The sequence below is a fragment of the Psittacula echo genome, assembly GCF_963264785.1.
Source record: "Psittacula echo genome assembly, chromosome: 2".
NCBI lineage: Eukaryota > Metazoa > Chordata > Aves > Psittaciformes > Psittacidae > Psittacula > Psittacula echo.
In genome coordinates this window covers 11779951-11806419 of record NC_137737.1, presented here as the reverse complement: position 1 = coordinate 11806419, position 26469 = coordinate 11779951, and the positions used below count along the sequence as shown (strand labels likewise).

At 44.1% G+C, this 26469-nt stretch overlaps 1 protein-coding gene across 2 annotated transcripts in view; it reads right to left on the bottom strand.

Annotated features, from left to right (window-relative positions):
* Positions 1-5016: 5016 nt before the first annotated feature.
* The window catches only part of GLI3 (GLI family zinc finger 3), a gene marked incomplete at both ends in the record, with an annotated part of 193606 nt that continues 172153 nt past the window's right edge, over positions 5017-26469 (bottom strand). For both annotated transcript variants that reach the window (XM_080611187.1, XM_080611188.1), the window contains 5 exons: positions 5017-7307; positions 8429-8756; positions 11977-12267; positions 14512-14676; positions 15285-15434. In XM_080611187.1, coding sequence (XP_080467313.1) covers positions 5017-7307; positions 8429-8756; positions 11977-12267; positions 14512-14676; positions 15285-15434 — 3225 coding nt within the window. The remainder of the gene's footprint in view (positions 7308-8428; positions 8757-11976; positions 12268-14511; positions 14677-15284; positions 15435-26469) is intronic.

The following is a 26469-nucleotide window of genomic DNA, read 5'->3' as shown; positions in this document are numbered from 1 at the left end:
ATGATACAAACCACGACTGCCCTGCTATTTTCTGTTTTCCTGAGGACTTGGCATTATTTTGAGTTTCACCACATGGAAACAGGTCCTCCTGCCCCCCTGGCTGCAGCTTTCCACATGCAGCTCTTCACTGGCCCAATCTCGAGTCAGGCTGGAGAACCAGATACATGCTCTGCAGCCCCAGCCCTCTCCCTGGCAGGGCTCACCTCTGCTGATGCTGTGACCCTGGTGCCTTAGCAATATACAATCATGGAATGGTTTGGGTTGGAAGGGACCTTAAAGCTCATCCAGTTCCAACCCCCTGCGGCAGGCAGGGACCCCTTCCACTGGACCAGGTTGCTCTGGCCTTGAACACTGCTGGGAATGGGGCAGCCACAGCTTCTCTGGGCACCCTGTGCCAAGCCCTCAACCACCTTCACAGTGAAGGATCTTCTCCCAGTGTCTGATCTCAGTCTCTCTTCTGTCAGGTTAAAGCCATTCCCCCCTTGTCCTGTCACTACAGGCCCTTGTCAAAAGCCCCTTCTCCAGGTTTCTTGTAGCGTGTGTTCCATCTTCATCCACATCCTTGACGCTGCAAACAACCATGGTGACAAACGGGGCAGGGATCCCCACAGCATCTCCTGCCCTTTTGACATCTATCCTGAGGCAGCCCCAACTCTCCACCCTGTTTTCCTTCCCCATGGCTTTTACAATGTGAATGAAGTGGAGCAACATTCTGGGAAGCAGAAACAGGAAAGCAAGAGACCACGAGTGGAAGCGCTACACGTGCTGGTTGCCAGCAGGCTCTGCAGCTGAATTAAGAAGTAACACCCTCCCCGAAGGAGCTATTTTAAAAGCTGAAAGCTAAGAACTTAAGTACAAAGGCTTTTGTGTTTTTATTGACATTGTAAGAAAGTTTGTTTTTTTCTTTGTTACAAAAGAGCTAAGTGGTTCTGAAAGCAGAAGTACAGTTCGTATGTACACAGTGCTACAGACCCTTCCGATCAACATAAGGCTCGAGAAACATCAGATCATAACTGCAGGTTTATCAAATGAAGACCACTAAGGCCCGTTACAGCCAAACACTATTCCTACCGTATGTAAATGTATTTACACGTTTTCTTTTCTTTTTTTTTTTTTTTTTTTTTTTTTAAAAAAAAGGATTACAAGTTTTACCAAAAAAAATAAAAAAATTGGGGAAAAAAACCAAACCAACACCACATTTTTATCTTACACATCTGCAGGACTGACAACAGTAACTGTTCCATAGGAGACATTCCACCAATCCAAGGACAATAACACGTGAATACCAGAGGTTTACAAGACGTTTCGGACACTATTAACAGTGGTATGTGCTATCAATCAGCTGAATGGTAAGTACAGCCTCATTGGGAACATTTGGCAACACATCTTGGTCCCTCTCTTTTTACAGGAGCAACACAAAATAAGGCACATACATTGTGAGAACAGGAACACTGATGTTGGGAAGGATGAGTCATTGCTCAGCAGGCATGGGAGAGCTGACCGGCCACTTCATCAAGGGCTGGGGGAGCAGTGAGGGGAAGCGAGGACCCAGCCAGCACCATAATGCACGTACCATGTAGGGCTGATCTCCAAGGAGGGAGTAACGTCATTTGCCATGGGGATATGCGGGGCCAGCGCTCACCAGCAAAGCCCCTTGGGAAGCCCACTGGCTCACTGCAGAAATACCTTTCCTCCACCCAGGTGTACCTGATGGATGAAGTCCCATTGGTGATCCCACTTCGTGGGAAGTAAAACTGCTTGGAGAAATAGGGTGCCTGACGCAGCCCCAGTGAGGCAAACGTGCCTAAGGGCAATGGTAACCAATCTGGAAGACCCTCACAGAGGCACTGGAAGAAAAGGTGATACAGATGCAGGCTGCAGTGCTTTAAAAATAGGAAATTCACACTATTTTTTGCCTTTCCTAATACTCTAGCATGAGTGGTGGGTTTCCAGCTTCTATGGCAATGGCAACTGATGCAACAGATCAGATACATACACAAAAGCAAGCTTTGGCTCTGTAACTGGTAGAGTGGGAATAGAGAGGTGCCAGTAAACACGTGAGCAATGACAGTGGGACATTCCCCAAACTGCCACATATTGAGAAGGAGGTTAACAAGTGAAAGGTGCTGCCCAGCCTAACAGTGCCATGCTCAGGGAGCCCAGTCTACCCTATCAAATCAAAACCCAAACCAAAGACCGCTGGGCTACGATGTATTGCTACCCTCACAGGTACCAAAACAGGAAGCTTAAGGTCAGGTTGGATGGGGCTTTGAGCAACCTGGTCTACTGGAAGGTGTCCCTGCCCATGGCAAGCGGTTAGAACAGGATGAGCTTTAAGGTCCCTTCCAACCCAAACCATTCTGTGAAAAGCATGAGGAGATACCAAAAGCAGGAAAATGACACATGAACCTAAGTAAGTGGCACATACACTTAATGATAGAAAACAATCAACCATTTGCACAAACTCCCTGGGGACCTGGTGGAATCTCTGCTTCTTCAACCTTCACAAATCAAAGTGGGATGCCTTTCTGGAGAGTGTGGTTTTGGCCAAGACACACTATTGGCCCAAGACGGGTGAGTGACAAAGGTTTGCCAAATCCAGGAAGGCAAATAAATGACCCAAACAGTCCCTTTTAGCCTTGAGCAATATGAACAGCTGCTTCTAAGCTCTGATGGATCACATCTGTTAATAGCCTCCCAGCTTCAATTGGACCAGCAAATACAATTATGAACTGGAAATTGAGTTTAAAAAAATAGTTTGAGGGGTATTTTTTTAACGTATTGGGCTTTATGACAATAAAAGGCTTCTCTCCCAAGTCACCTACTCCCAAGATGGTCATAAGTCTCCCTGATGAAACTGTTTATAAACATGTAATTGATGGCTTAATAAAGACCCAGCAATTGGTTACTGAGAACCATCTGGAACACATCCAGCACAGCCTTCCCTCATGCATAGGCTGCTGTTTCTTCACAAGGCTGTGAGCTGTTATCATGGCACTGCAATGTACAGCATGGCCATAGAAGCATCCCTCCTACCCCACTCACCTGCCTGGCTGGTGGCATCCTTTCACGACAGGACAAGGGGCAAGGGCTGGTACAGGCAGCAGGTTTCTACAAGGCTGCCTTTGGGCAAGGAGAGCACAAGGAGCAGCACTGCCACGTTCCAAACCAACTATTTATTTGCCATGTGAGCTGTGCCTGGCTCCCTGCGCAGCCCAGGGACCACTGCAGGAGGGCTGTGATAGCTGGACGTGGGAAGGGAGGTCAGCAGGGGAACTGGCAAAGGGCAAAGAGCAGGATGAGGGAATATGCGTGCATGAGACAAGAGGAAGGAAGAAATGTTTGCGAAAGATATGGAGAAAGACAGGAGCTGGGTGATCATAAAAGCTGTAGGATATTTACATTTGTCTCACTTTCTGACATTCCAGCTCACAGAGTGCAAATCACTTGGTACGTGCTGTGTTAAGCACAAATACGGCCCCAGCACCAGATTCCTATGATGTTTTCCTACTGATTTACAGCTTCTTCCTCTAAGAGCTGTTAATAGATCAATGTTATCTGACAGCTTCACTGAGGTTGTATTCCTACACATTTCCTCAAATGCCATGCCCTGAATCAGTTGGTATTTCAACTTTTTTTCCAGTCAGAAGAATGAATGCTGTGGCCTCCTAGTCTATAGAAATCACTTTCCGTTTGTTTCTTTGCTATTTTTAATGCAGTTTAAATTTCCTGATTTTGTAAAGCCTGGATACAGAGGAAAAACATTTAAGATTATCAGTCTGCTTGCTATCACTTTGATTTATTTGGTTAGTTTGAGAACTGGGCCATTCATTTGCTACTTACTTGTTTTCCATGCCATGACCATGTTAACTGTGTTACATCAGTGGGCATTTACTTAGTTTAAAACATCCACCCATGAAGCTGTATGTGCTCAAAGGGATGTACAGGACAGTTCTGTTGGCAAAGGAACTGCTACTGTGAATAAAAAGCAGTGGCTCAACAAATTACCTCAACAATTTGCATTAAATTAATAATCGCCAGCATGGAATATTGCAATTTTGTTATTTCATTATATGAAGTACTCCATTAGACCCTGATCATCTCTTCACAAACGTGGTACGCAAGGAAGGGTATTCTAGACTACCCAAATCATGCCCATTAATTTTACTACCCAATCATTTAAGAAAGAAGACTGAAAAACAGAATACCAAATAGTGCAGAAGATGAGATTTGGACTAAGAATAGCTTTCTGCTCCTCTTCTTCCTCTGAAATGGATTAAACAAGACACAGTCTCAGTATCATGATGCAGGGCAGTGACAGCTATCTGTGTGTTTACAAAATCCTTAAATGTTTGCTGGGGATCAAAAGGATGATGGTTTTACATTTCCTATTTGCTTGAACCTCCTCATTTCTTGCGCTCCATGACTCTGAAACTACAGCCTAGGGGTACCATGTCAGTGCATTTCTGAAGGGTTGTCCACTTCAGTGTGATCTATCCAGTGCATCCAGAGAGGATTTCATCACTGTAGGCTCACTTCACATTGTGCCTGGTTATTTTGTGCCTATATGTTTAGGGGGGAAAGTTGCAACAAGTTGCACAAGGCTTAGTTTCTTCTGAGTGACAGAAAAATTGCAAGTTATTTCATCAGACCTTTCTTAAAATAAAAAAATCCCCAAACAAAACAAAAACATGCACTTCACACGTTTACATTGGTTTACAATTAAAAAAAGGCAAAAGGAAGCATACAGACATTCAAAAGGGGGGGGAGAGAGAGAGAAAAAAGGAGAGGGAGGAATGGGTGTAGCAATACTGATTCAAAACTGAAATGGAAGACAGTTTCTCCCTAGAACACTTTAGGGTTTTCAGAGTCCTTATTCCATAAAAGGAATATACTTGAAACACATCCCATTTAGGTGAGATGAGATTGCTAAAATACATACACAACTAAAAAATATGAGTCTTTTTCATCTGTTATCTCCTAAGGGTTCTTTTTGTTTTGTTTTGTTCTTTATGTCTATTGCATAACAGCAAGAAACTTGCTTTCTTCTGCAAGTGAGGTCAACAAAGAGCTCATGTCCCCAATAGCCATGTTGGTTGTGCTTACGGGCATAGCTGGGAATGTAAGAGACGCTCGGGGAGTGGTGAGGCGTGAGGAATTGCGGGAGAGATTCTGAACGATACTTGGGCTCAGGGCTCCTGAAATTAAGCTGACATGGTCCCCATCATCTATGATAGCATCAAAATCAATCTGCACGCCTTCTAGACTGGTGCTGTCAATGCTGTCAACTGTGCTCGATACTTGGTTAGCCCCTGGGGAAAGAAGCTCAGATGAGTTTGCAGTTGCAGTCCCCTGCAGCAGGCAGTTAGCTTCCGAACCAAAGAAAGAACCTGTTTTCATAGCTTGGTGGCTAAAGCCCATGGTTTGGTCATATAACTGACCAGAGTAATTCTGTACGTTAGAGCAGAACTCCTGTGATTGACCTTGCATCTCCATCTTAATGGTGTTTACCCTGTACACCTGGTTGCCATCACTTATGTGTCCTTGCTGTTGTGCCAGGTTGTTTCTGAACACATTTTGCCGTCTGTTGCCGCTGTAGTTAGCACACGGCTGGTAACTTTTGGACACCAACAAACCTGAAGGCTGGTTACCAGTGGTGTGAGACACTGGTGGACAACCCTGCGGCCCTTGATACAGGCTGCTTTGTGAGGTAGGACTAACCTGCCCTAGCATCATTTCACCGGACTGATCGACTCCCTGGTAATGAACACCATCCCCAGCTGGTTGGTTTTGCAAATATTCCTGTTCCATCATATTCCTGTTCTGTATCCCATTTGCCATACTGGTGGCTTGATCGCTGGATACCATGGGGTGGCCGAAATTTTGTGGGTTCCCACTCAGTGGCATGTTGCTACTTCTCAACTTCTGCCCTTGAACTGCCATGCCACATGAATTGTCCATTGCCCCACACATCGTTGCTTGCCTTCCAATACTTTCGCTGTAAGGCTTATTGGGCTGCATGCTGAAAGAATTGCCAGCTCCGCTGCCAAGAACCATGTTTTGCTGCAAACCATAGGAGCCAGTGTTCTCCATCAGGTTCTGATAGCCATTCTGCTGGGCCATGTTGCTTCTCTCTAGACTCTGCTGCTGAACCATCATATTGTTATACAGTCTGAAGGCCCGAGACTGCTGCACTGCTGAGCGCTGGCCGCATTTCAGTTTCGAAGAAGACAAGTCAGAACTTCCTGAGCTTACTTCATTCCACTGAATGGGCAAGTCGCTTTTGTTTGCCTCGGAACCTGCTTGCTGACTGCTTGGTGGAGGGGCTTGGTCAAAGTTGCTGGGGTTGTTGTTTCCTAACACTGAGCTGTGATGCATTTTGTTGCCATCTAGGATGTTGTTCAACAAGTGGTCATACATGCCCTGGTTCTGGGAATTCAGATACTGAACCACGTCATCTGGCAGGAGATCCTCATCATTCAGACTACCACCTGCTTCCATTGTAGCAGCCTCCAGGGCAACGTTCTCGCTGATGCTCGGAGGACATGGGGAGCTGAAGCCGCGGAAGACGCCACCCTCAGAACGGGTATAGTTCTGAAGAACAAGGTTGCGCTTTTCCGTGGATGGAGGCAAAGCAGGAGAGTTAAAGCTGTTAAGACTGTTGAAACGCTGGACTCTAGGGAGAGAGAGGTTGTCGGAGGCCATTCTTACTGGATCACTGGCTCTTCTTGTCCCGTTTCCTAAAGCATCATGAGACAGAAAATGCCTCCTGCTGTAACCATTTGCCCCACCGTCACTACATCTTCGAGGGGCATTCACTGAAGGCAGTGGAGATACTCCAGACTCCCTGCAGTCACCCAAGAGTGCCATCCTTGTTTTGAGGCTCATCCTCTCCATGTTAGGCAGTGGAGTTGGTGGGGGTCCACCAGTAGCTGCTGCATATTTAGCTTTCAGCCTGTACTGCTGGGCCGGGGTGAGGCTGAGAAGACTTGGCAGGTCATCACACTGGCTAGCTTCACTGGAGCGCCGGGAGGCATCCGTCGAGATGGGGTCATAGGAGTCTGCAACACTCACATTCTGCGGTCTCCCCTCTGCCTGGGAGGCATCGCTGGACCTCCGGCTGGAGAAGCAAGGAGAGATTCCAGAGGACCTGCGGCTGCTCAGGTAGGCTGAACTGATTGTGCTAGTATTGCTGTCCCTCCTGTTCAGCATGTTCAACACAGTGATGTCCGTACTCGAAAGTTCGTTCCTGTTCGGCAGAATAGTCATGGATCCTCCTACACTGCAGCTGCTGTTCGACTGGGTACCTGGAGGTAAAATTCACAGTTAAACATGCATCATACAGAAACTGGAACGGAAAACACCAGCTAAAGAAGTAAGGGGAGTATAGAGGGAAAGCCTGCATCATCACAGCAAATCACAGCAGTGCTCTGTCTTGAATGAAGCAGGGATAAAAACCGTGTCATCAGGTTAAAAGCTAATTCAGAGACTCAAGAGTAGCATTTCAGTGTGAATCCCAGCACATAATTTATAGGCCACTGCCACAAACTGTCATCAGCTGGTATAGCACAGTGCAACTATGCTGACTGCTGTGCCAGAAGGACACATTCATAAAGGAGCTTTTTATAGGCAAAATATAATTGAAAAGGCATTTGCGTGGGATGGCAAAATGTACAAATTGGAGGCCATTCAATGCAATTTCTAAGACCTCTTGCAATATTCCTGACATAACTCCTAACAACTGCAAAACATCTTTGCTGGTTTCCTTGTTTTGTTTAATTTTAGGGTAAGCAGAATATATTTCTTAACTTTGCATAGCTTCTTTCAAATGAACAGGCTTCAGAAAACCTGGGCTGTCACTACTGCGTGGAGAGCAGAAACCTGTGGGCACACTGCAGCAATGTAGAGTTAGGAGGGACAGATATTTTGACAATGAGCAGCTCCTTGTACAAAACCAACTATGGATCTTCAGAGTTCCATCTCGCCTTGCTCCCATCTATGCATATCTGCCCTCCGTAGCAGTAGTATCTGTACATACAATTACTTCCATTGTGTGGGAACAGTTTATTTAAAGGGCAGCCCAACACGTCTTGCTAAGGCCTCATCTGAAAGAGTTCCATACAATAAACTGGCAGGTATTTATTTCATCTGCCTTGCCCCAAAACAAGATAGGATTATGATGATCTTGGGTCCAAATCTTTAACTGTAGGGAATATTTAAAACCTGATGCATGGCTCCCAAGTCTTGCTGCCCCCTGTTCTGTAAAACATGGGTCTATCAGACTTCTCTCAGGGTAGGCAGTAGGACTTGTAATGTGGGGATGAACAGAAAGTGATCAATTTATGAACCATTCTCACAGCAACACTAAGCAAGCAAGCAATGAATGTAAGGGCAAAAAGTGTTACCGCTCCTGTTGTGTGTATCTCACCATTTCCTATGAGAGGCGGCAAGGTCGGGGCTTTGGAAGGTGGAAGGGGGTTCAGTCTTGGAAGCATTCCATTAACTTGTTTCAACCTTTCTAATTTCACTTGCTCCATCCATTTGGTCCCTGTCATATTCCTCCTGGCCTGTAAGCCAAGTGCTGTGGTGGCTGTGGAAATGGTAGAGTCCATGATTGGGGTTTCATCGATGACACTGAGGTCTCCTACACTACCACCACCGGTCAGAGTAAGCTCGATCCCATTGTTGGAATAGTTGCTGATGGGGGACTGTTCGCTGCTGCATGTAGACTGACCACCAGGGCTTGGCTGAGATGTCTGTTGAAGTAAGAAACAGAAGCACGTGAGGTTTAAGCAAACAAAGCTAAGAAGAGCACTTGCAGCAAATGCAGGTCTAACTGGAGCCAAAGAAAACCAAATGTGAAGTTTAGCATTAAATGGTAACAGTGATCATTCATTCAAAGTCTTTCTAGGTAGTGATTTTAACTGCCATTGCAAAACTCGAGATTAAAATTCACTTTATTATCTTGCTGATACTATACATTATACCTACATGAGACATTTATTTAGTTATTTCCTTAATTACTTCTATCACTTCATGTCATTTATGTCATGGATACTCTACTTCGGGTATGCACTGTTGCCAGTTGAAGCTGCAGCTCAATAAACTGAATTAGAATTCAGTTACAGAGTTTAATTTACACTGCTAGGGTTGCAACAAGCAAACAAACAAGACTCCAACAACACTGGAATTTGGGGTTTTTTAATTAGACTTGTGGCTAAAGAATGTAAGTATTTTCCAAGCTTAAGGCTCATTGTTAGGAGCAGCGGTTGGCCTGAAATGTTGGCATGTAATAAAACAGGGACAAAATACCAGTGCAAAACATACTGTATCATATTATGAGCATCCTGTGACAACAGTAGCATTAGGGTCTAACTTCTACCTCCTCTTATATCTAACTTATACCACCTCTGCCCTGAAAAAAGGTGGTGATAATCTACTGAATCAAATCCTTCATTTCATTAGAATTTAAAACTTCAAATTTAAGAATTTAAGTACACAGTACAGGCTGCTAATCTACAGGAATATAAACCCGCTGCAATAGCTTCTTCTTTCTTAATGCTGTGTTCCCTGCTGCTCTAGCGGAATTCTGGCTGTGGGGAAACAGGGACTTGATTTAGTTTTCATAAAGTTCTCATAAAAGAATGGGAAAACTTCTCTGGCAAACTGAAACACTCAGACAGATAGACCGACAGACAAAACAGGCAGCAATAGGGACAGAAGTATCTCGATGTAATATGTTCATTGTAAGTTGGATCAGTGTGATCACAGATCTGTGGGACATGCAGTATCATTTTGCTCCCAAGAACAGTTTCACATAAGTATGTCAAGTTTGGGATTTCTTCTGTGTGTTTTTAATATTTTTTATATATTTGAATATTTTTAACTATTATTTTCTGTGATTTTTATGCACATTTTACTGACAAATGCTAGCTAGAATTTCTGAGGGAGCAGTGGGGGCTTTTGCTTTTAACATCACTGAATAGAAGACACAGATTCATAGCACTACTGTAGCTTCATATGCCCCTGAGGAGTCCATTAAGATGCAGTAACTATCTTATTATTTCTAACTCGAATGATGATACTTAGAATTTATGAGGCCACACTGAGCAAGTTCATTTACAAATCCTGGCCATGGCAAATCTGGTGACAAGAATAGAAGTAACAGTTATTATATGGAAGAGCATTTGTGCTTCGGGACAACAGTTTCATAACATATGGAAGAAGAGCAATAAAGGTTAGAAGCCTGTTCTTGTAGCCACTTGTCAAGACCACAGTGAGGTAGGTTACAGAAATAAGAACTGCATTATGTACGACATGTATTCTAGATGTGTAATACAGAAAAAAAAAGGATGTTTCATCTAAAGGAGAAGGTACACAGGCATTTCTGAAGATACTTCACCCACATGAGCCAGATTTCTCACATGTCAAGTGTTGCAAAATGTTCACAGCACGTTACAATTGGGAATGTGTTTGATGGATTGCACATTACTAAATGAAGGAATGATTAGACAACAGGCAGAAGGCTAAAATGAAGACATAAATAATGTTGCAATAGGAAAAATGGCGGAAAAGTTAACATGCCCTCACCTTATTACCCACTGTCCTTAGGAAGTTAGAACAAGACATTTAAGAGCATTAGACAGAAAAGACATTGGATTAGTTGAAAAACAGAAAATATAACTTAATTCATACAAGCAATGAAAAGCAGGAAATACAGAATTGTTTTCAGATGATATATTTCAGTAAGAAATATTCAATACTATGTAGCAATCAGCATTAATACGCCTCTCCTGCAAATCTTATTCCTGGTAAAACTGCCTATGCTCAACATGCCTCAATAATGTTGCAGATTTACCTAGCTAAGCAAGAGGGGAATGGGTTTTTTGTTCCTTTGTAACCCAAGGTAGTTGTTATCACCAAAGATAGCAGGAGATCTCCTTTACACTTCAGCAGGAGTTAACAACTCTGGGCCGTTGGAATTTTCTGAATTCAGGATTAAAACTCCACAATTTGGGATAAGCCTTAGGCACAACATAGCAGTAACTCATATTTCAATGAGTAATTGCTTTGAATTGCAGCATGATTAACAAAACGAGCAGAATTTGGAGTGCCCATACTTGTAGTCCCCAAAGGGTTGGGTCCAGATGAACCACAGACCCAGACATGGAAGAGGATAGAGTAACTGCCTTTGATAGTTTCAATCCTTGTGGAGAGTATGGACAGCAAATGGAACGCAGGCAAACGAAAGAAGAACTTTCTTTAAGATAAGATGTCAAATAATGGAGTAAGGTCCTTTCAGCATACAAGGCTTTACTGTTTTAATGTAGTATGTTAAGGTAAACCAAGAAAAAGGCTTGCAAAGACTCTTTAATTCAACTCAACTTAGTTAAATTCAATTAGATTAACTCTGCCAAGTTAAATTAAGTATCAGATGAACACCACATCAGAGATCAAATGTTATCTAAAGATCTCCTGCTGCTTAAGAAAAGTCAATTTATCCTGCCTCGGTTTGATCCACGATCCGACAATGTCAAGCCCCCAGAATCTGGTTATTTCCCCAGGTTCTTCAAAAATCATCATCATCAAAATCATCATTTTAATCTTTTGGATTTGGTTATTTCTGCATTCTAGCATTGAGCCTGCAGGATTCACATTCTCCAACTTTCTTTGTAAACGGCAGAGAGGAAAAAAAGCACCTTTTCTAAAAATGAAAACTGATTTTCTCCTAATATGCTGATCCCCAAAGATGGAGCTTTAAGAGAAACAACTGTTGTGGGAGTTACTGCACATTGCACAGACTAGATGTCATCTTTTTATTTGCTGTTTATTAGGCTTAAAAAAACCAACTTAACCAAAAAAGAAAATGTCACAAAACCAAACCTGGTGAGCTAGAGTTTATGGGCTTGAACATTTAATAAAGAGATCATTTCAAGAAGAAAAAGGACAAAGGGAATGGCAGGGTGTATTGCATACCATTGGTTTTTCTGACTTGACCGCTTTCACTTGGAGGCATTCTTCACGCTTTGAGGTAGTGTTGCTGAGGTCCTTCTGCTCACCAATTGCACCCTGAGTCTGATGGCCTGGTGACCGGGTCTGGGAGTGGCTGCCTGGGTCTCTCGGTGGCGGAGGCCTTGGGTGGATATCTCCCCGCTGCTTCTTGGTGACATGTGCCTCCGGGCCATGCACGGTCTTCACATGTTTCCGCAGAGAACTGGGGTCTGTGTAGCGCTTTGTGCAGCCCGGTATCTTGCAAACATATGGTTTCTGCCAAGACAGGAAAAACACTTATATTAAGATTTAATTCCATGTGGGACTCCTGAAGAGCTCCTTGGAGCACAGCTGGTGTTACAGTTTCACAGTGTTTCACTTTCACAGTGAATTTGTTATCTGATTTATGGTCTCTACAGTGACTGAATCATGGAATGGTTTGGGTTAGAAGGGACCTTGAAGATCATCCAGTTCCAAGCCCCTGCCACAGGCAGGGATGCCTTCCACTAGAGGAGGTTGCTCCAAGCCCCATCCAACCTGGCCTTGAACACTGTCAAGGATGGGGCAGCCGCAGCTTCTCTGGACACCCTGTACCAGCGCCTCAGCACCCTCACAGGGAAGAACTTCTTTCTCGTATCTGATCTATACCTACCCTCTTTCAGTTTAAAGCCATTAACCCTTGTCCTATGAAGTTATGTCTGCACCTAGTCAAACCTATTAATTCCTTTTGGTTTTGAAGGTACCCATTAATGACACATAGTTTACAGAGAGCAGTGCCTCTCATGGTATGAACTGGCAGAGCTTTTACTTAGAAGAGTCACAGAAGAGTCAACAGAGCTATGGCAATTTGTGAAGACTGGCCTTATTTCTATCCTGTGCTTTGCTCTCAGCAATTTGATTGATACCCTGCTTCTAGTATACCCAGTATCTACTTCTTGACATTCAGACACAAACAAACCCCTTCAAAACATTTGGGACATTTGTTCAGGCAGGATTATCTGAGGAAGCATTTTTTTCCTGGCTCCTTCAGATCACCAGTATAGTGTCAAAGCACGGGAAACAGTCCATAAGCATTTCCACATTGCAGCAATAAATGTACTATTAGTGCTACTTGCATAGCTAATCACTTTAAAAAGAAACAAACCCTGCTTTCTGTGCATTTCTCTAGTTCACTAAGCAATGTAGTTGCTGAGGAATTTAAAGTTGATGCTGAGCTACTGAGGCCAGCTTTCCTAAGATGCTATGGAAGTACAAGTCTCTCTTCTACATGTGTAAGGCACATCTGCACCAAGATACGTCATCTGCTTTTAAATCTGTCTATAGGATGCCTACTTACAACCAAAATGGCACTGTAAGGAAGTGCTGAACTGCGTCTGCATGTTCCACAGTATTCATAGCACTCCATCGTTGCCTAAGAATATCAGCCTGTTTCATTATGAAATAATGGTGTAGGAGATGTCTCAGCTGCCCTTGCTGCTGCACCTACCAGAAATGACACGCAACAGGAAACTTTTCTTGGTGACTTACTGTTAGATGTGAAATCCTGATTTTAAAACAGAAGCAGTATGGCTCACATCTTTAAGTTTGAGAGGATCTTACTCATCAGCTAGGCAACAAACAGAGTGGTCAAGATAGTGACTAAAAGAAAAGCTCAGTCAGCTATTGGCCACACTTGGTGAACTTCCTTCTACCTCGGTGACAATCCACAGAATTGCTGCTGGGCTTCAGTGCAGTTGTTAATTTGAGCTGCTGAGAGCACACCCTGCAGGGACAGGGTGGACTCAGAGATGTGCAAGGCTCTCTGCTTCCCTTGTGACTCAAGAGATGCTGCAGGGACCATGGTAGGAGGTTGGAATTTCATAGGAAGGGGCAGCACTATCAGGAAAGACACAGTAATAAGCAGTTGTTATACTGAGTGTGTGGGTGATGGCTGTGACTGCCACAGCTGGATTGCTTGAGAAAAGATGAAATTCCCTTCACTGCATCCCTACTCTGTGAGGTCTGTTCAGGATGGAAAGAAAGACTGAAATAGTCCAGAGAAGATAGATGGAAAAAGCGTAACTTAGAACTTAACAGAGCAACCCACACTGTCAAAGCACTGAAGACTTCTCTCCAGCTTTTTGCAGCAGCCAAGAAGGGTGCTGAAAGAGGCTATGGGAGCTGTGGCTCAGGAGTTGCCAGTGTCTCCACTGACCAAGGGGACATGCTCCAGGAGAGGCCTCAGCTCCAGAGGGAAAATTGACGCCAGCTGTTCAGGGACACCAGGATGTGTCCTTGCTTAACGTGTGTGTTCCCATTACATCCTTTATTCAAACCCCTCATGCTTAATAAAATGACCCACAGCCCCTCAAGGTCCACAGGACACAAGGATGACTGTGCTGGCAAAAGCCATCTAGAACTATATCCTTTCAGGTTGCTGAGGGTTTCTGTGCCTGTCCTCTGTAACAAATACCTGTGATCACCTTGTAAGGCTGTTTGACACCATTGTTTTTTATTGTTTTTGAAGCTGTGCTTGCTTACCTCATTGGAATGAGTCCTATTTTGGTGCTTGGCCCTGTCGGATGCGTTGGAGAAAGCTTTGTTGCAGCCTTCATGTTCACACACATACGGCTTCTCTCCAGTGTGAGATCTCAAGTGCGTTTTCAAGTTTTCTAGTCTGGAGTAGGCCTTTGTACAACCTTCAAACTGCAGAAGAAGTAAGTCTGGATTAAGTTTCATCTTTGGACATGTATGAAACAGTAAAAGCTGACCTATAACAGTTCAGAAACTTTCCAAGCCTTCATAACCTTTCCCAATGTAATTTTGGTTTCATTTGTTGGATTTTAATTTTGCCCAGGCAAACCCCATCACAGCTTAAGTTAAAACGCTTCCAGCATTATATAAATCTGCTCTTATAGGAGAACACAGTACTTGTGCACTTCTGTCTGAGACAGAAACCTATTGCAAACTCAGTAGGACACTGGCAGCCAGCAGTAATGCCCAGCTGTGTGAGAGAAAGTGCTTTTCAATACTTAAGCAAACTGTGCCCTGTGTAAAAACGTCTTCTAGGGCTTCTTTGCACTTTAAACTTGAGGAAGTGGGACAAATTATCCCGTGAATCCCATCTCCTAAAGCTCGTCACCTGCCTGAGCTGGATAATGAAGCAGACATGGAAGTTTTCTAGCAGACTAGGTATCTTCTCTACCAAATGTCCAGTGGACAAGCGATCAGGGAGTGCAGCATCTGTGCTGCTCTTTTCCCTGCATAGCCCCAGCTTCTCCATCCAAGCCTGGAGCTCAGCCCCCTTTACTCACAGTGCATTTGTGTGGCTTTTCCCCTGTATGTCTCCGCATGTGGACCACCAGCATATACTGGGCTTTGAATGGTTTCTGCTCCCGTGAACAGTCCAGCCATCGGCACACAAACTCTTTCTTCTCACCGTGGATATGGTCATTGTTTATGTGCTGTTTGGGTAGAAGAGAGATTACGGCTTAAGAGAAAGGTAACATCATCACCAGCTTTACTGTAACTTTGCAGACGAACAACACCAGAGGCTCAGGTGTGAACTGGGATCCTGCGGTACTGAAAGAGCAAGAAGATTGTCTGTACTCCAAAGTGATCACTGGGTTCAAATTACAGATCTCACTGAAAGGCCACTAAGGCCCGTGAATTTGTTTCTACTGATGTCAACAAGCTTTGGATCAGGACTCAGGGACACAGGCTCAAATGGAGCCTCGATAATCTCACACACAGCATCATTCACAAGATTCACATTGAGTAATGCCTTCTTGCATCCCTGGAAACATCTCTTCATCCCCATTGCTTATGGCTACTGCCCCTGGCTCCGTGGGGGATGAGGATGGCAAGCTCTGCAGTGCTCCTCAAAAGTCATTCCTCTAAGCTATTCAGCTGAAAAGGGTATGAGAGATGAGCTATGAAGCTGGTTCCACCAGGAGCTGGCCTTGCAGCAGAGAACCTCCAGCAACCTCCAGCAGCCACTGCTCTTCCTGCCTCAGGGCCCTGTAAGTAACTCCAGCAGTCCTCAAGGACTTCCTTTTGGATGCCTTTGGGCTGCCCTGGGCCATCTCTGCAAAGGGACACAGGAGGCTGCTCCCTTTTATCCTGTCCCAGGGCATTCTGACTGCTGCATTGCTGGATGGTGGCTTGGAATGGAATGCAGGCATAGAATGGAGAGGTGTAGAATGGAACAGAACAGAATAAAAATGGAACAGAATGGAATCAAGAGGAATAGAATAGACGTCCCCATTGCTGTACTTCCCACCACAGCTTGCTAGCTGTGCCACTAGATGGCTGCATTTCTCAGCAAATGCGATTATTTCCATTAAGATACTAGATGAAATGCTTCCAGAGTTTGTGTCTGATCACAGCACAGGGATGAAATCTGTATCTACTCCATAAGTAGCTCACAGAAAAAGCCAGTCATACAGAAACTCAGTAGTTCATAATGGAACACAAAGAAGATAATCCCCATCTTTTCTCAAGTTCTGAAAACAATCAGAAAAACATATAAAATCACTTATGTTCAGCATTCTGCAGCATCGCCATGGCAAACAGATGTGCAGTGCCTATAAAAGATGACTGCTCTTTTTCTCTTTCTGAAACTTTATTGCTATTTCTTGAAAGTTGTGATGGGGCACGGAGTGTATGAACAGAGCAGATGTGCTGGACAACGTACAATATGTAATCTGCAGTTTAAATTTCAAGTGCAGATCTCTTGCCCATTTGTACTACACATGCCTGTACCAGAAATGTACAGATGCCCTGCGCTCTAATGGCATAAGAAAAGTACAATGAGATCAATGTGCACTCTTCTTTCCTGAACGAAAAAAAAGTAACGGGACAAAACTCACTGCATTTGAGTAATTCTTGGTCAAATTCTTGTGTAAACACTACAGACTGTGAGTTATTTGGTTAAACCTCCACAGCCACGAAGAAAATGACAACTGAATGTGTGACACAGGCGTTCCACTTGATACAAAAACTTCAGGGCTGGTTCCATCAGCTCACAACAGAACCTCCTGCTGTGCGGGCACTCAGGCACGATGGATGCTCTTCCAGAGAATTTCTCTATAGGATGCTTTTTCTCTCTCTTCCTGCAAATGAGCTTGCTCCTGCCCTCCAGGCCTCTAGCCTATACCAGCATGAGCATCCTCTAAAACTGGCCTTTCTCATGGATGTAAAACTCTGTTCCTTACTCCCACCCCAGCCCAGACCCCCTGCAAAGGCTTGGCAAAGCTTGCCCAGGATGGTGACTTATCGTTCTTCTCTCTCCATCACTCCTCTGTCTGGCTCACTTGTCAAGCATCTCATGATCACTCTCAGGTCACTGCACAACTGCATCCCTCCGTACTTATCTGCCCTGCACTCTCATCCCGTCACTCCTTTACAGTATCACAGTATGTTAGAGATTGGAAGGGACCTCAAAAGATCATCTAGTCCAATCCCCCTGCCGGAGCAGGAACACCTAGATAAGGTTACACAGGAATGTGTCCAGGCGGGTTTTGAATGTCTCCAGAGAAGGAGACTCCACAACCCCCCTGGGCAGCCTGTTCCAGTGTTCTGTCACCCTCACTGAGAAGAAGTTTCTTCTCAAGTTTAAGTGGAACCTCTTGTGTTCCAGTTTGTACCCATTACCCCTTGTCCTATCATTGTTTGCCACTGAGAAGAGCCTGGCTCCATCCTCATGACACTCCCCCTTTATATATTTATATACACTAATAAGGTCCCCCCGCAGTCTCCTCTTCTCCGAACTATGGAGACCCAGCTCCCTCAGTCTTTCCTCATAAGGGAGATGCTCCACTCCCTTAATCATCTTAGTTGCCTTGCGCTGGACTCTCTCCAGCAGGTCCCTGTCCTTCTTGAACTGAGGGGCCCAGAACTGGACACAATATTCCAGATGCGGTCTCACCAGGGCAGAGTAGAGGGGAAGGAGGACCTCTCTCGACCTACTGACCACCCCCCTTCTAATACACCCCAGGATGCCATTGGCCTTCTTGGCCACAAGGGCACAGTGTTGGCTCATGGTCATCCTGCCATCCACTAGGACCCCCAGGTCCCTCTCCCCTACACTACTCTCTAACAGGTCGTTCCCCAACCTATACTGGAACCTGGGGTTGTTCCTGCCCAGATGCAGGACTCTACACTTTCCCTCGTTATATTTCATCAAGTTTCTCCCTGCCCAACTCTCCAGCCTGTCCAGGTCTCGCTGGATGGCAGCACAGCCTTCTGGCGTGTCAGCCACTCCTCCCAGCTTAGTGTCATCAGCAAACTTGCTGACAGTACACTCAATTCCCTCATCTAAATCATTGATGAATATATTAAATAATACTGGTCCCAATACTGACCCTTGAGGCACTCCACTAGATACAGGCCTCCAACTGGACTCCGCCCCATAGACTACAACTCTCTGGCTTCTGTCCTTCAGCCAGTTTGCAGTCCACCTCACTACCTGATCATCCAGACCACACTTCCTCAATTTAGCTATGAGGATGCTGTGGGAGACTGTGTCAAATGCTTTGCTGAAGTCAAGGTAGACCACATCCACCGCTCTGCCATCATCCATCCACCGTGTTATTTCCTCATAAAAGGCTATGAGGCTGGTCAAGCATGACTTCCCCTTGGTAAAGCCATGTTGACTGCCCCTCATAACCCTCTTATCCTTGACATGCCTTAAGATGGCATCAAGGATAAGGTGTTCCATCACTTTCCCAGGGATGGAGGTGAGGCTGACCGGTCTTCCTCTGCTCCTTCTACAATCAAACCCCTCTTTGTGCCATCTTCCCTCATTTCTCTGACGCTCCAAGTGGCCTCTGACAGCTCACCTGCAAAGCCATCTCATTCTCAGCTGACCTCTCTGAGTATCCTCAACCTTCAGGTAAAAGCTAGAAGAAACAAGCCCATGGCACCATCTGCTGATCTGGGTAACTTCTTTAGCTCGCAGGTGAACTGCTCATTTGGTTTTTGCAGAGGGGTGATATTTTAGCAGACCTATAAATATGTCCAAATACTGGAAGGCTGCTCTGACGGAAGACACTTGCTAGGCATTAAATCAGCACAAATAAGAAGCCAACAGTAGAAACCAGTGCTCTCAGGCAAGGAGATTCACAGCATTTCTAATCCTGACCACATAGGGTCAGATTCAAACACCCTCTGCTGCTCAAGCTATGATTTGAAAACTGATCACTCATCTGCTATGGACACACAGGCAGAACTACACCAATAAGAAACAGGAACTGAATCTACACCAGAATTTCTTTATCATTATCAAAATGACAGAACAGCGTCCAGTATTTACAACACGTTTAAAGGAAGAGGGAGGTCTCACTGTGCAAACAACAGTAATTAGAGAAGTTCAGAAGTTTGTGAACTCTGGCATTCAGGCTCTTTGACTCAGATAATTACCTTTGGATTTTGCACGCTGTTTTTGGCTCCCTGGTCTCTATTATGAGAGGGAATGAATGGTTCTGAGCTTGTAAAACAAAGAACAGTCAGGAATAAGAGTATTATGCAAAGCAGAAGCTTTGGTACAGTACAATAAGGATTTATAGGGTTTCAGTTTATAATCTGTTTGTAACCTTATTACACCCATGAAATGTCACATTCCAGGGGCTAGATCAGAAGGATTTTTTTTTCCTGGTGAAATTGAATTTTGATGCAGTTTCAGGGTGTGAAAAGGCAAACCTGCAAGTTTTACTTACGTTGGTAATCCTTATTACAGTAAATAGGCGCATGAAAGCCAATGATATTACTCCCCAGTGTCAGGTTTGCTAACATAAGGCTCTGAAGCACCAGCTCTGTATTATTAAGTACTTCTGACCTGAAAAAAAAGCCTCCATTAAAAGCTGGAATTCTACTAGCTATCTCCCATCGCACACAGCTCCAAAAAGCTGCTAAACAGGGGTCATCTGCAGAATACCAGTCACTTCTATGCCACTCCAATGCTTATTACCAAACCTCAGTCTGTCCTTGCTCATTCTCTTCTCTTTAAAAATGTTGCTATTATCATTCAGCTCCAAAATACCCTAAAATGAACAGAAAGAGGTGACCTAAATACTGATTTTGGTCTCAGAATGCCCTGGCTTTCAAGCAGGAAGCTCTGCAATGGATTTAAATTCTAGAGAACAAATTGAAGAAGCTCAAAAACCAGAGGCAACAAGGAGCACAAACTGCAGCTTCCCAGAAGCATAAATGCTTACATGGTAACAAATACTACTAACACACTAAATTACAATGGCAAGAAATACTATTAAAGAAGGGAACATCTTAAATCCTACATGTTCTCATATAATCAACACACACCGTACATGCTACTCCCAATTGTAGCACATGATGTGAGCTGACGCTGGAGGTAGGACCTGCAATAATCTTAGTGTTCCATTTCCTTCCTCCATGAGTTTTTAAGAAAGGAGTATCTAAGCATATCCTAGCTGACTGCTAGGTACCCAGTAGCTATTCAATACATAACCAAAGGCCAAATATGCTCCCACAGTAGTCAAACAGCAGGAAGAAAGCCTCTTCATACCAGTGGAATGAATTAGGAACAATAGAAAAAGAACGACTGTCACCTGCAACTGAAATTGCATCTGAAAGCAAAGTGTCACTTGGAGGATAAAGCAGAAAACATCAGGAAAATCTCCTGATCCTCCTTTCTAGACACACTATCCCTAGTGTATGGTAAGAGAAAACTGGGAAGAGACCATGCTGTATTGGTATAATGTGATAAGTTAGTGGCACAGTGGAAAGCGTATCTCTATTGCCAAAAATTGGTTTAATTTCTATTATACAATGACAATTCCAGACTTTTATCTGTTCACAGTTATCTCCCTGTATTTTACAGATTTAAAAAGGAGATGCTAAATAACTTCTCACTAAACCTCACTAGTGACACCAGGCAAAAGTAGCATTTAAGCCATCTTGTAGCATAAATCTCCTCCTGGACTATACTGCTACAGGAAGTCCCTGAAACCAGCAGAGTCACAGCATTTGCTGCATAGGAGAGGAAGCACGAACAGCAAAGAGGCACCACAACGGAACGGCTGCTAAACACAGCTCATCTCCCAGCTGCACGAGGGAGTCACAGAGCCTGAGGGCTGCAGAGAGGAAACATGCATAGATTGTGTCTGGCAGTAACAGACTGGATAGCTCTGAGGCTGGTTTGGAAGGGGATTAGCTGTCCCTGACCTGTAAGTCCTGCAGGAAACACTCTTATTTATGTGTTTTCCACAGGGCATGTACATTTATCCTTAAGCCCACATTCAGTTAGAAATAGGAGGAGGGTTCTTGGTCATCAGACCCATCCCTTGCTGTGGCAAGCCTCACTATACATAATCCCAGTCATGAACGGAGCAAGCTTTGTCTTCTAAGTACATTGGTGATCTGCTCCCAGTGGAAGGCTCTTCTAGGAACTCACTCCTCTGCTGGTTAGCAACTAATTTCTAGCTTCGATTTATTCCCAGCCAATTTACATTCATTTGTTCTTCTGCCAACAAGATCCTTCAGCTTAAACAGCTCTGTTTCCCTGTATGGTGTTTATTTGTCTCTCTCCCTAACTAACTGTCATACATCACTCTACTCTGCCTTAATTTGCTGGATTTAACAAACTGGTTTGTTCTGGTCTTCTCTAGGATGACCAAGTCCTTATTCCCTCTCTTCCCCTGCTTTGACTTGAGGTGTGGAGGTTCCTGTGTCCTGCCTGTCAGTGGTAGGACAGTGGTCCTTTCAGCTCTCCTCTTCACATGGTCTAGTATGACCTCAACCTTCTTAACCACAATAGTGTGAAGTACATCAGAGCTTGCCAGACTTGGTTTAGCAGAATTCAAACTTCTTAAGCTTAAGGTGTAAGTACAGATCTCTCCTTCACTTTGGACTTCAGAACACTACCAAAGCATCTCTCAATAGCTTGCGAATGTATTCCTCCTAACAACAAACCCTGGGAAATAGTTACCTACTACTACAGCCACAGTAGAGACTGAAGGCCCCAGAAAGCTAAAGCCCGCATGCATAGAGGTATTTAGGTCTCCAATTCCCACTAAAAGTAGTCACTTGTACATAAGTGGTGTGCATACTTTGAGGTTCTCGACCCACACAGCTTCCTGAGATACGAGTGACTGTAAAAACAGTATCAGCATTCAGAGAAGTGAGAGGGCAGCACTTAAGCAAGTACCCGTGTTTGCCTGCTCCCCAAGTGATGCAATCCACTGGCTCGTCACTGCTCCTCACTACCATTTTAGGTAGTCAGGCAACTAAGAGATGACATCAGGCAGGCCTCCCTACCATCTCATTAACATCTCGATAAAGATTAACTCCATGATCCACAGCAAGATGGACAGACAAAAGCCTTGAAAAGAAGTCAGGATATAAAGGAGGTCCTGGTGAGGCAGGAAATATCCTGCAACAATAGAAATCCCATTGTGAAGAGGAAAAAAAGCCCTGCATGTCCATAAAGTGAAATCCCCAGCAGGCTTTTCAGACACATTCCCATCGCTGCAATCGAGTCTCTCTCTAACCTTCTGTGACTCTCTGTTAGAACAATGCATGCATTTTAATTTCCTCTTATCTACTGGAAAATAGGTAGGGATCCCTTCTGCCCTTTCCCTACTAAAGATAATTTGCAGGCACAACCAGGCTAAATAACCACAAGAGACTGATGTCTCCTCCCTGCTGCACAAGTCAAGAGTATGCTTTTGACCTCATGTCCTTAGGGTGGCATAAGTACTTAAGCCATTTTTAGTTCCTGAGACGGAAGAAGCCCTTAAGCTGCTTTAAACCTTTATGGTAGCATAAATGCTTAAGCTGGTTGCAGTTCCTAAACCAAGTCGAAGCTATACGTAAGAACTCTGCACTGCTGCACAGGCATATGCCTGTGGAGAAGCTCAGATAACTATCTCCACTCCTGCTCCCTTGCCTTTGGATGCATTTACTGTTACTCTGTGAAGAGTTCTTGTGGCTGTCTTGCATATGTTAGGGAAGAAATGATGTTGTGCCAGATCTCTGCTAATGCATGACAATCCATACAATCTACTGATCTGTCCCAAAGCAGGTCAGCACCTTGACAGTCTTGACACCTTTGCTGAAAAGGAATACCCACAGCTGGATCTCAAAACCTAACAATTCTGTGATTCTATAAAAAGCACTGCATGGCGATTTCCTCTGTGTATAATGAATGCACTAAATACTCTGTCTGCACACTGCACTCCTCACCTCTCAGTGTCTGATCTTGTCATTCATTCTCAATACTTTAATTCTCAAGGTTTGCCACTATTAGCAAATGAACACCCCACTCCCCCTATATCTGGTTATGACTGTAAAGCTAAATGAGACTAGTGGCATACCACATTTCACTGATCAGGTACTTTAGGGTTACATGTGAAAGAGAGAAGCGTGATTTTTTTCATTAAACTATGTGCTGCAAATGTCGGTAACTACGGTGTGACTAAGTTTTACTCATTAAAAGAAGTCAAATCACTAAACACAGGTTCACTCAAAAAGATTGTTATTTCAAAAAGTAGTGAATTACATGGAAATACAACTTACATTATTTTACAAACTTAGCACATGAACTCTGTGTCCATGACTGTTAATTGTAAGGGAAAACCAAACAGATCTCAGTCAGCACTCCAGCTGAATTCATGCCTGAAACTCATTTATTACTGTGCTGTTCTGGATTCCCATCTCTGTCCCTTGAGAACTGGCAATAGCTGCCAATGAAGAAAGGGAGGCATCAAAATCAGAAGCCCAAGTCAACTGAAAAATAATGATGGTTTGTAACTCAAGACAGCCCACAGAAGTAGATGGACAGAGATGACCGGCACAGGAGAAGGGCAGCATGGAAACCAACAGCTCGAAGAGAGGGTGAGAACAGTAAGAAGGGTAGAAAGTGGCTGGTGGGGGGGATCACATCATGTTCTGGCTGCACTCAGACACTGAATGATTCTGCCCCATAAGGGCTCATGACCTTTTCTTAGTAGAGATATTGCTGTATTTCCAGTATTAGTGCCTCAATAGCTCATAAATTGCGTCTTCACCTGCCCCAGTCCAAAGGTTTTGGTCTGGCTGTTCTGATTCCAGCATCTGAGGAAGCATTTCCTTAGGAAGGGCAGACCGAGGAAAACCTCAGAGATGTTACAACAAACAGCTGGGGTCAACAGCTGTCTTGGACCAGCACAGCTGCCACTGGAAGCAGACTGGGCTTACAGTGCTATTTAAAGATGTATTTAAGATGAGATATGGGGTCAGTGCACATGGGAAGTGTCACATGGGGCATACAAGCTCCAGAGCATACAAAGACGAAAAGTAGTCCAACTAATAATAATTAATGAACAATTGCATTTTGTGGAGTTCACAACCTGAGCAGGAGTCATCTTTTTGCCCCAAATGCTGTTTAACCAAGCCATGGTGAATCAAATGATCTTTTTATGTACGGGCTTGGAGAAGTCTTGTTCTCTAAATGTGAAACTGTATTACTAATACACAGGAATACACTAATTCAAAGGACACAACCCAGCAGGACTGTTTTCCTCTTGCCTCCCTGTTCCAGCTGAAAATATAGGTCTGATTGTTTCTTTTTCATCTTCCTGCACTAACAACAGCAATAAAAGTTGTTTTCTTTCTGCTTCTCCTTTTGTTCTCTTGCAATAATTTCTGTAGTCGCCTTCATTGCGTATCAATAGGTTAAACATATCCAACTTGTATGTTTAAATGCTAAAGACAGAGTAGTCCCCAAGGATACGTCAATCATTGGCTCTTGTACAAAGAAAATACTGTATTTTGCTCAGAAGAGCTTTCTGTGGCAATTTAAACACAGTGAGACAGACACAATATCCTGGAGAGAGGAAAACCTGCCTTATTACATTCCTGACCCTGGAGAAAGGATCTGCCCTTAGGACATAAAAAGAATCAGTGGGGGGAAAAGAAGAGAAAAGTTATCTAATCCTAAAAATAAAGACAGTGGTTCATAATACAGCATGACCTTCTTTTAATCTCTGATATAGTAGCTATACAGCATAGATGTGATGTAATACCAACAGAGAAAACACAGCTTGCCGTCAGGTTGGGAACAGACTCCCTCAGTCTGTATCTATGCTTCCAGCTTTTTGGTAGGCTTTGGGATATTCTATAGAGAGAATGGAACTTACGGGATATTGCGAGGATTCTTTCCTAATAAGATCAAATCTTGTTCTTGTTTCATTTAATATAGATATATTCACATATAGAGTACAGCTAAGTCTGTCAGCAGCAAAATGCAGGGCAATGTTTCACAGCTCTCCCTTGATTTCCTGTGTAAGAGCACGCAGCTGGAAAGCAACGGGCAGAAATTGCATCTTTATTTCCTAAACCTGAAAATTTAATAAATGAATTTCTGCCAGAACATCAACATAAATGTTATGGACATTAATCACTCCACTTTTACAGTGGTAGGAAAGATGCTTTGATGGCTCTCAGCTTTGTTTCTCCTCTGAGGTTCTTTTCCGTAACTCTGCCGAAAATCACGTCATCTCTTTCTTTAAGGTTGCATTCCTGTATTACTAGCCGGGATATTAATAGGTGAAGCTGGTATATTAGAGGAATTCCAGCTTTCCTCACATTTTTTTTTTTCCACATGTATGGAAATAATTTTTCGGAGCATGCTGCTGTGATAACTGGGCTTTGCCAGGTCCTCCAACTCTGATGCTCTGTATTAGATGCATTTGCCTTAGTTCATTGTGATGATACCAAAAAAACCCCTCAAAACTTCCACCTCTCTCGTCAACCACCTAAATCGATGACCTGCCCAAGGATAGGGCTAGTTGCATTTGTGTGACAGACCTGCAGCACAGAAGTGAAGGAACTGAAAGAGGAAACCATGAACCAGATGCTCAAGACAACTGTTCTCAAAGGAGGGGTTCTGGTTATGTCTGCTATGTCCTGCACTCCTGAGAACTGCTGAAGCAGGGAAAGATGCTCCTGAAAGAGCACAAGGGGCCATTTACAAGCTGACCACTCCTGGCACTTCTCCCAACCACCTTCTACCTGCCTGCTGCCTGCATTACCTCTTGCTCTAGCTGCCATCCCGGGTGCCCCGCTGCAGCACACTCCTCCTGCAGTTTGTATTACCTGCTCCACACCACTGTGCAGATGCTGGTAAACTCTCCTCCAATTTCTACTCATTCCAGCATCTTTCTTGGTGCTAACTGTGTGTGTTTGGACAGAGGCCAAGAGCTGCACTGAGCACGTAACTGCTATGCTGACGGCAAGAAAGCCTTTCCAGAGAATCACAGAATGGTCTGGGTTAGAAGAGAGCTTTAGCTCATCCAGTTCCACCCCCCTGCCATGGGCAGGGACACCTTCCACTAGAGCAGGTTGCTGGAGGATAATCCCTTTTGGAAAAGGCAACCTGACAGACAGAATCCCATTACAACTTTCTTCTTCACCATGACTTCTGCAATGCATAGGAATCACTTTAAGAAACATAACTTTACATATCCATGTTTGACTGACTTA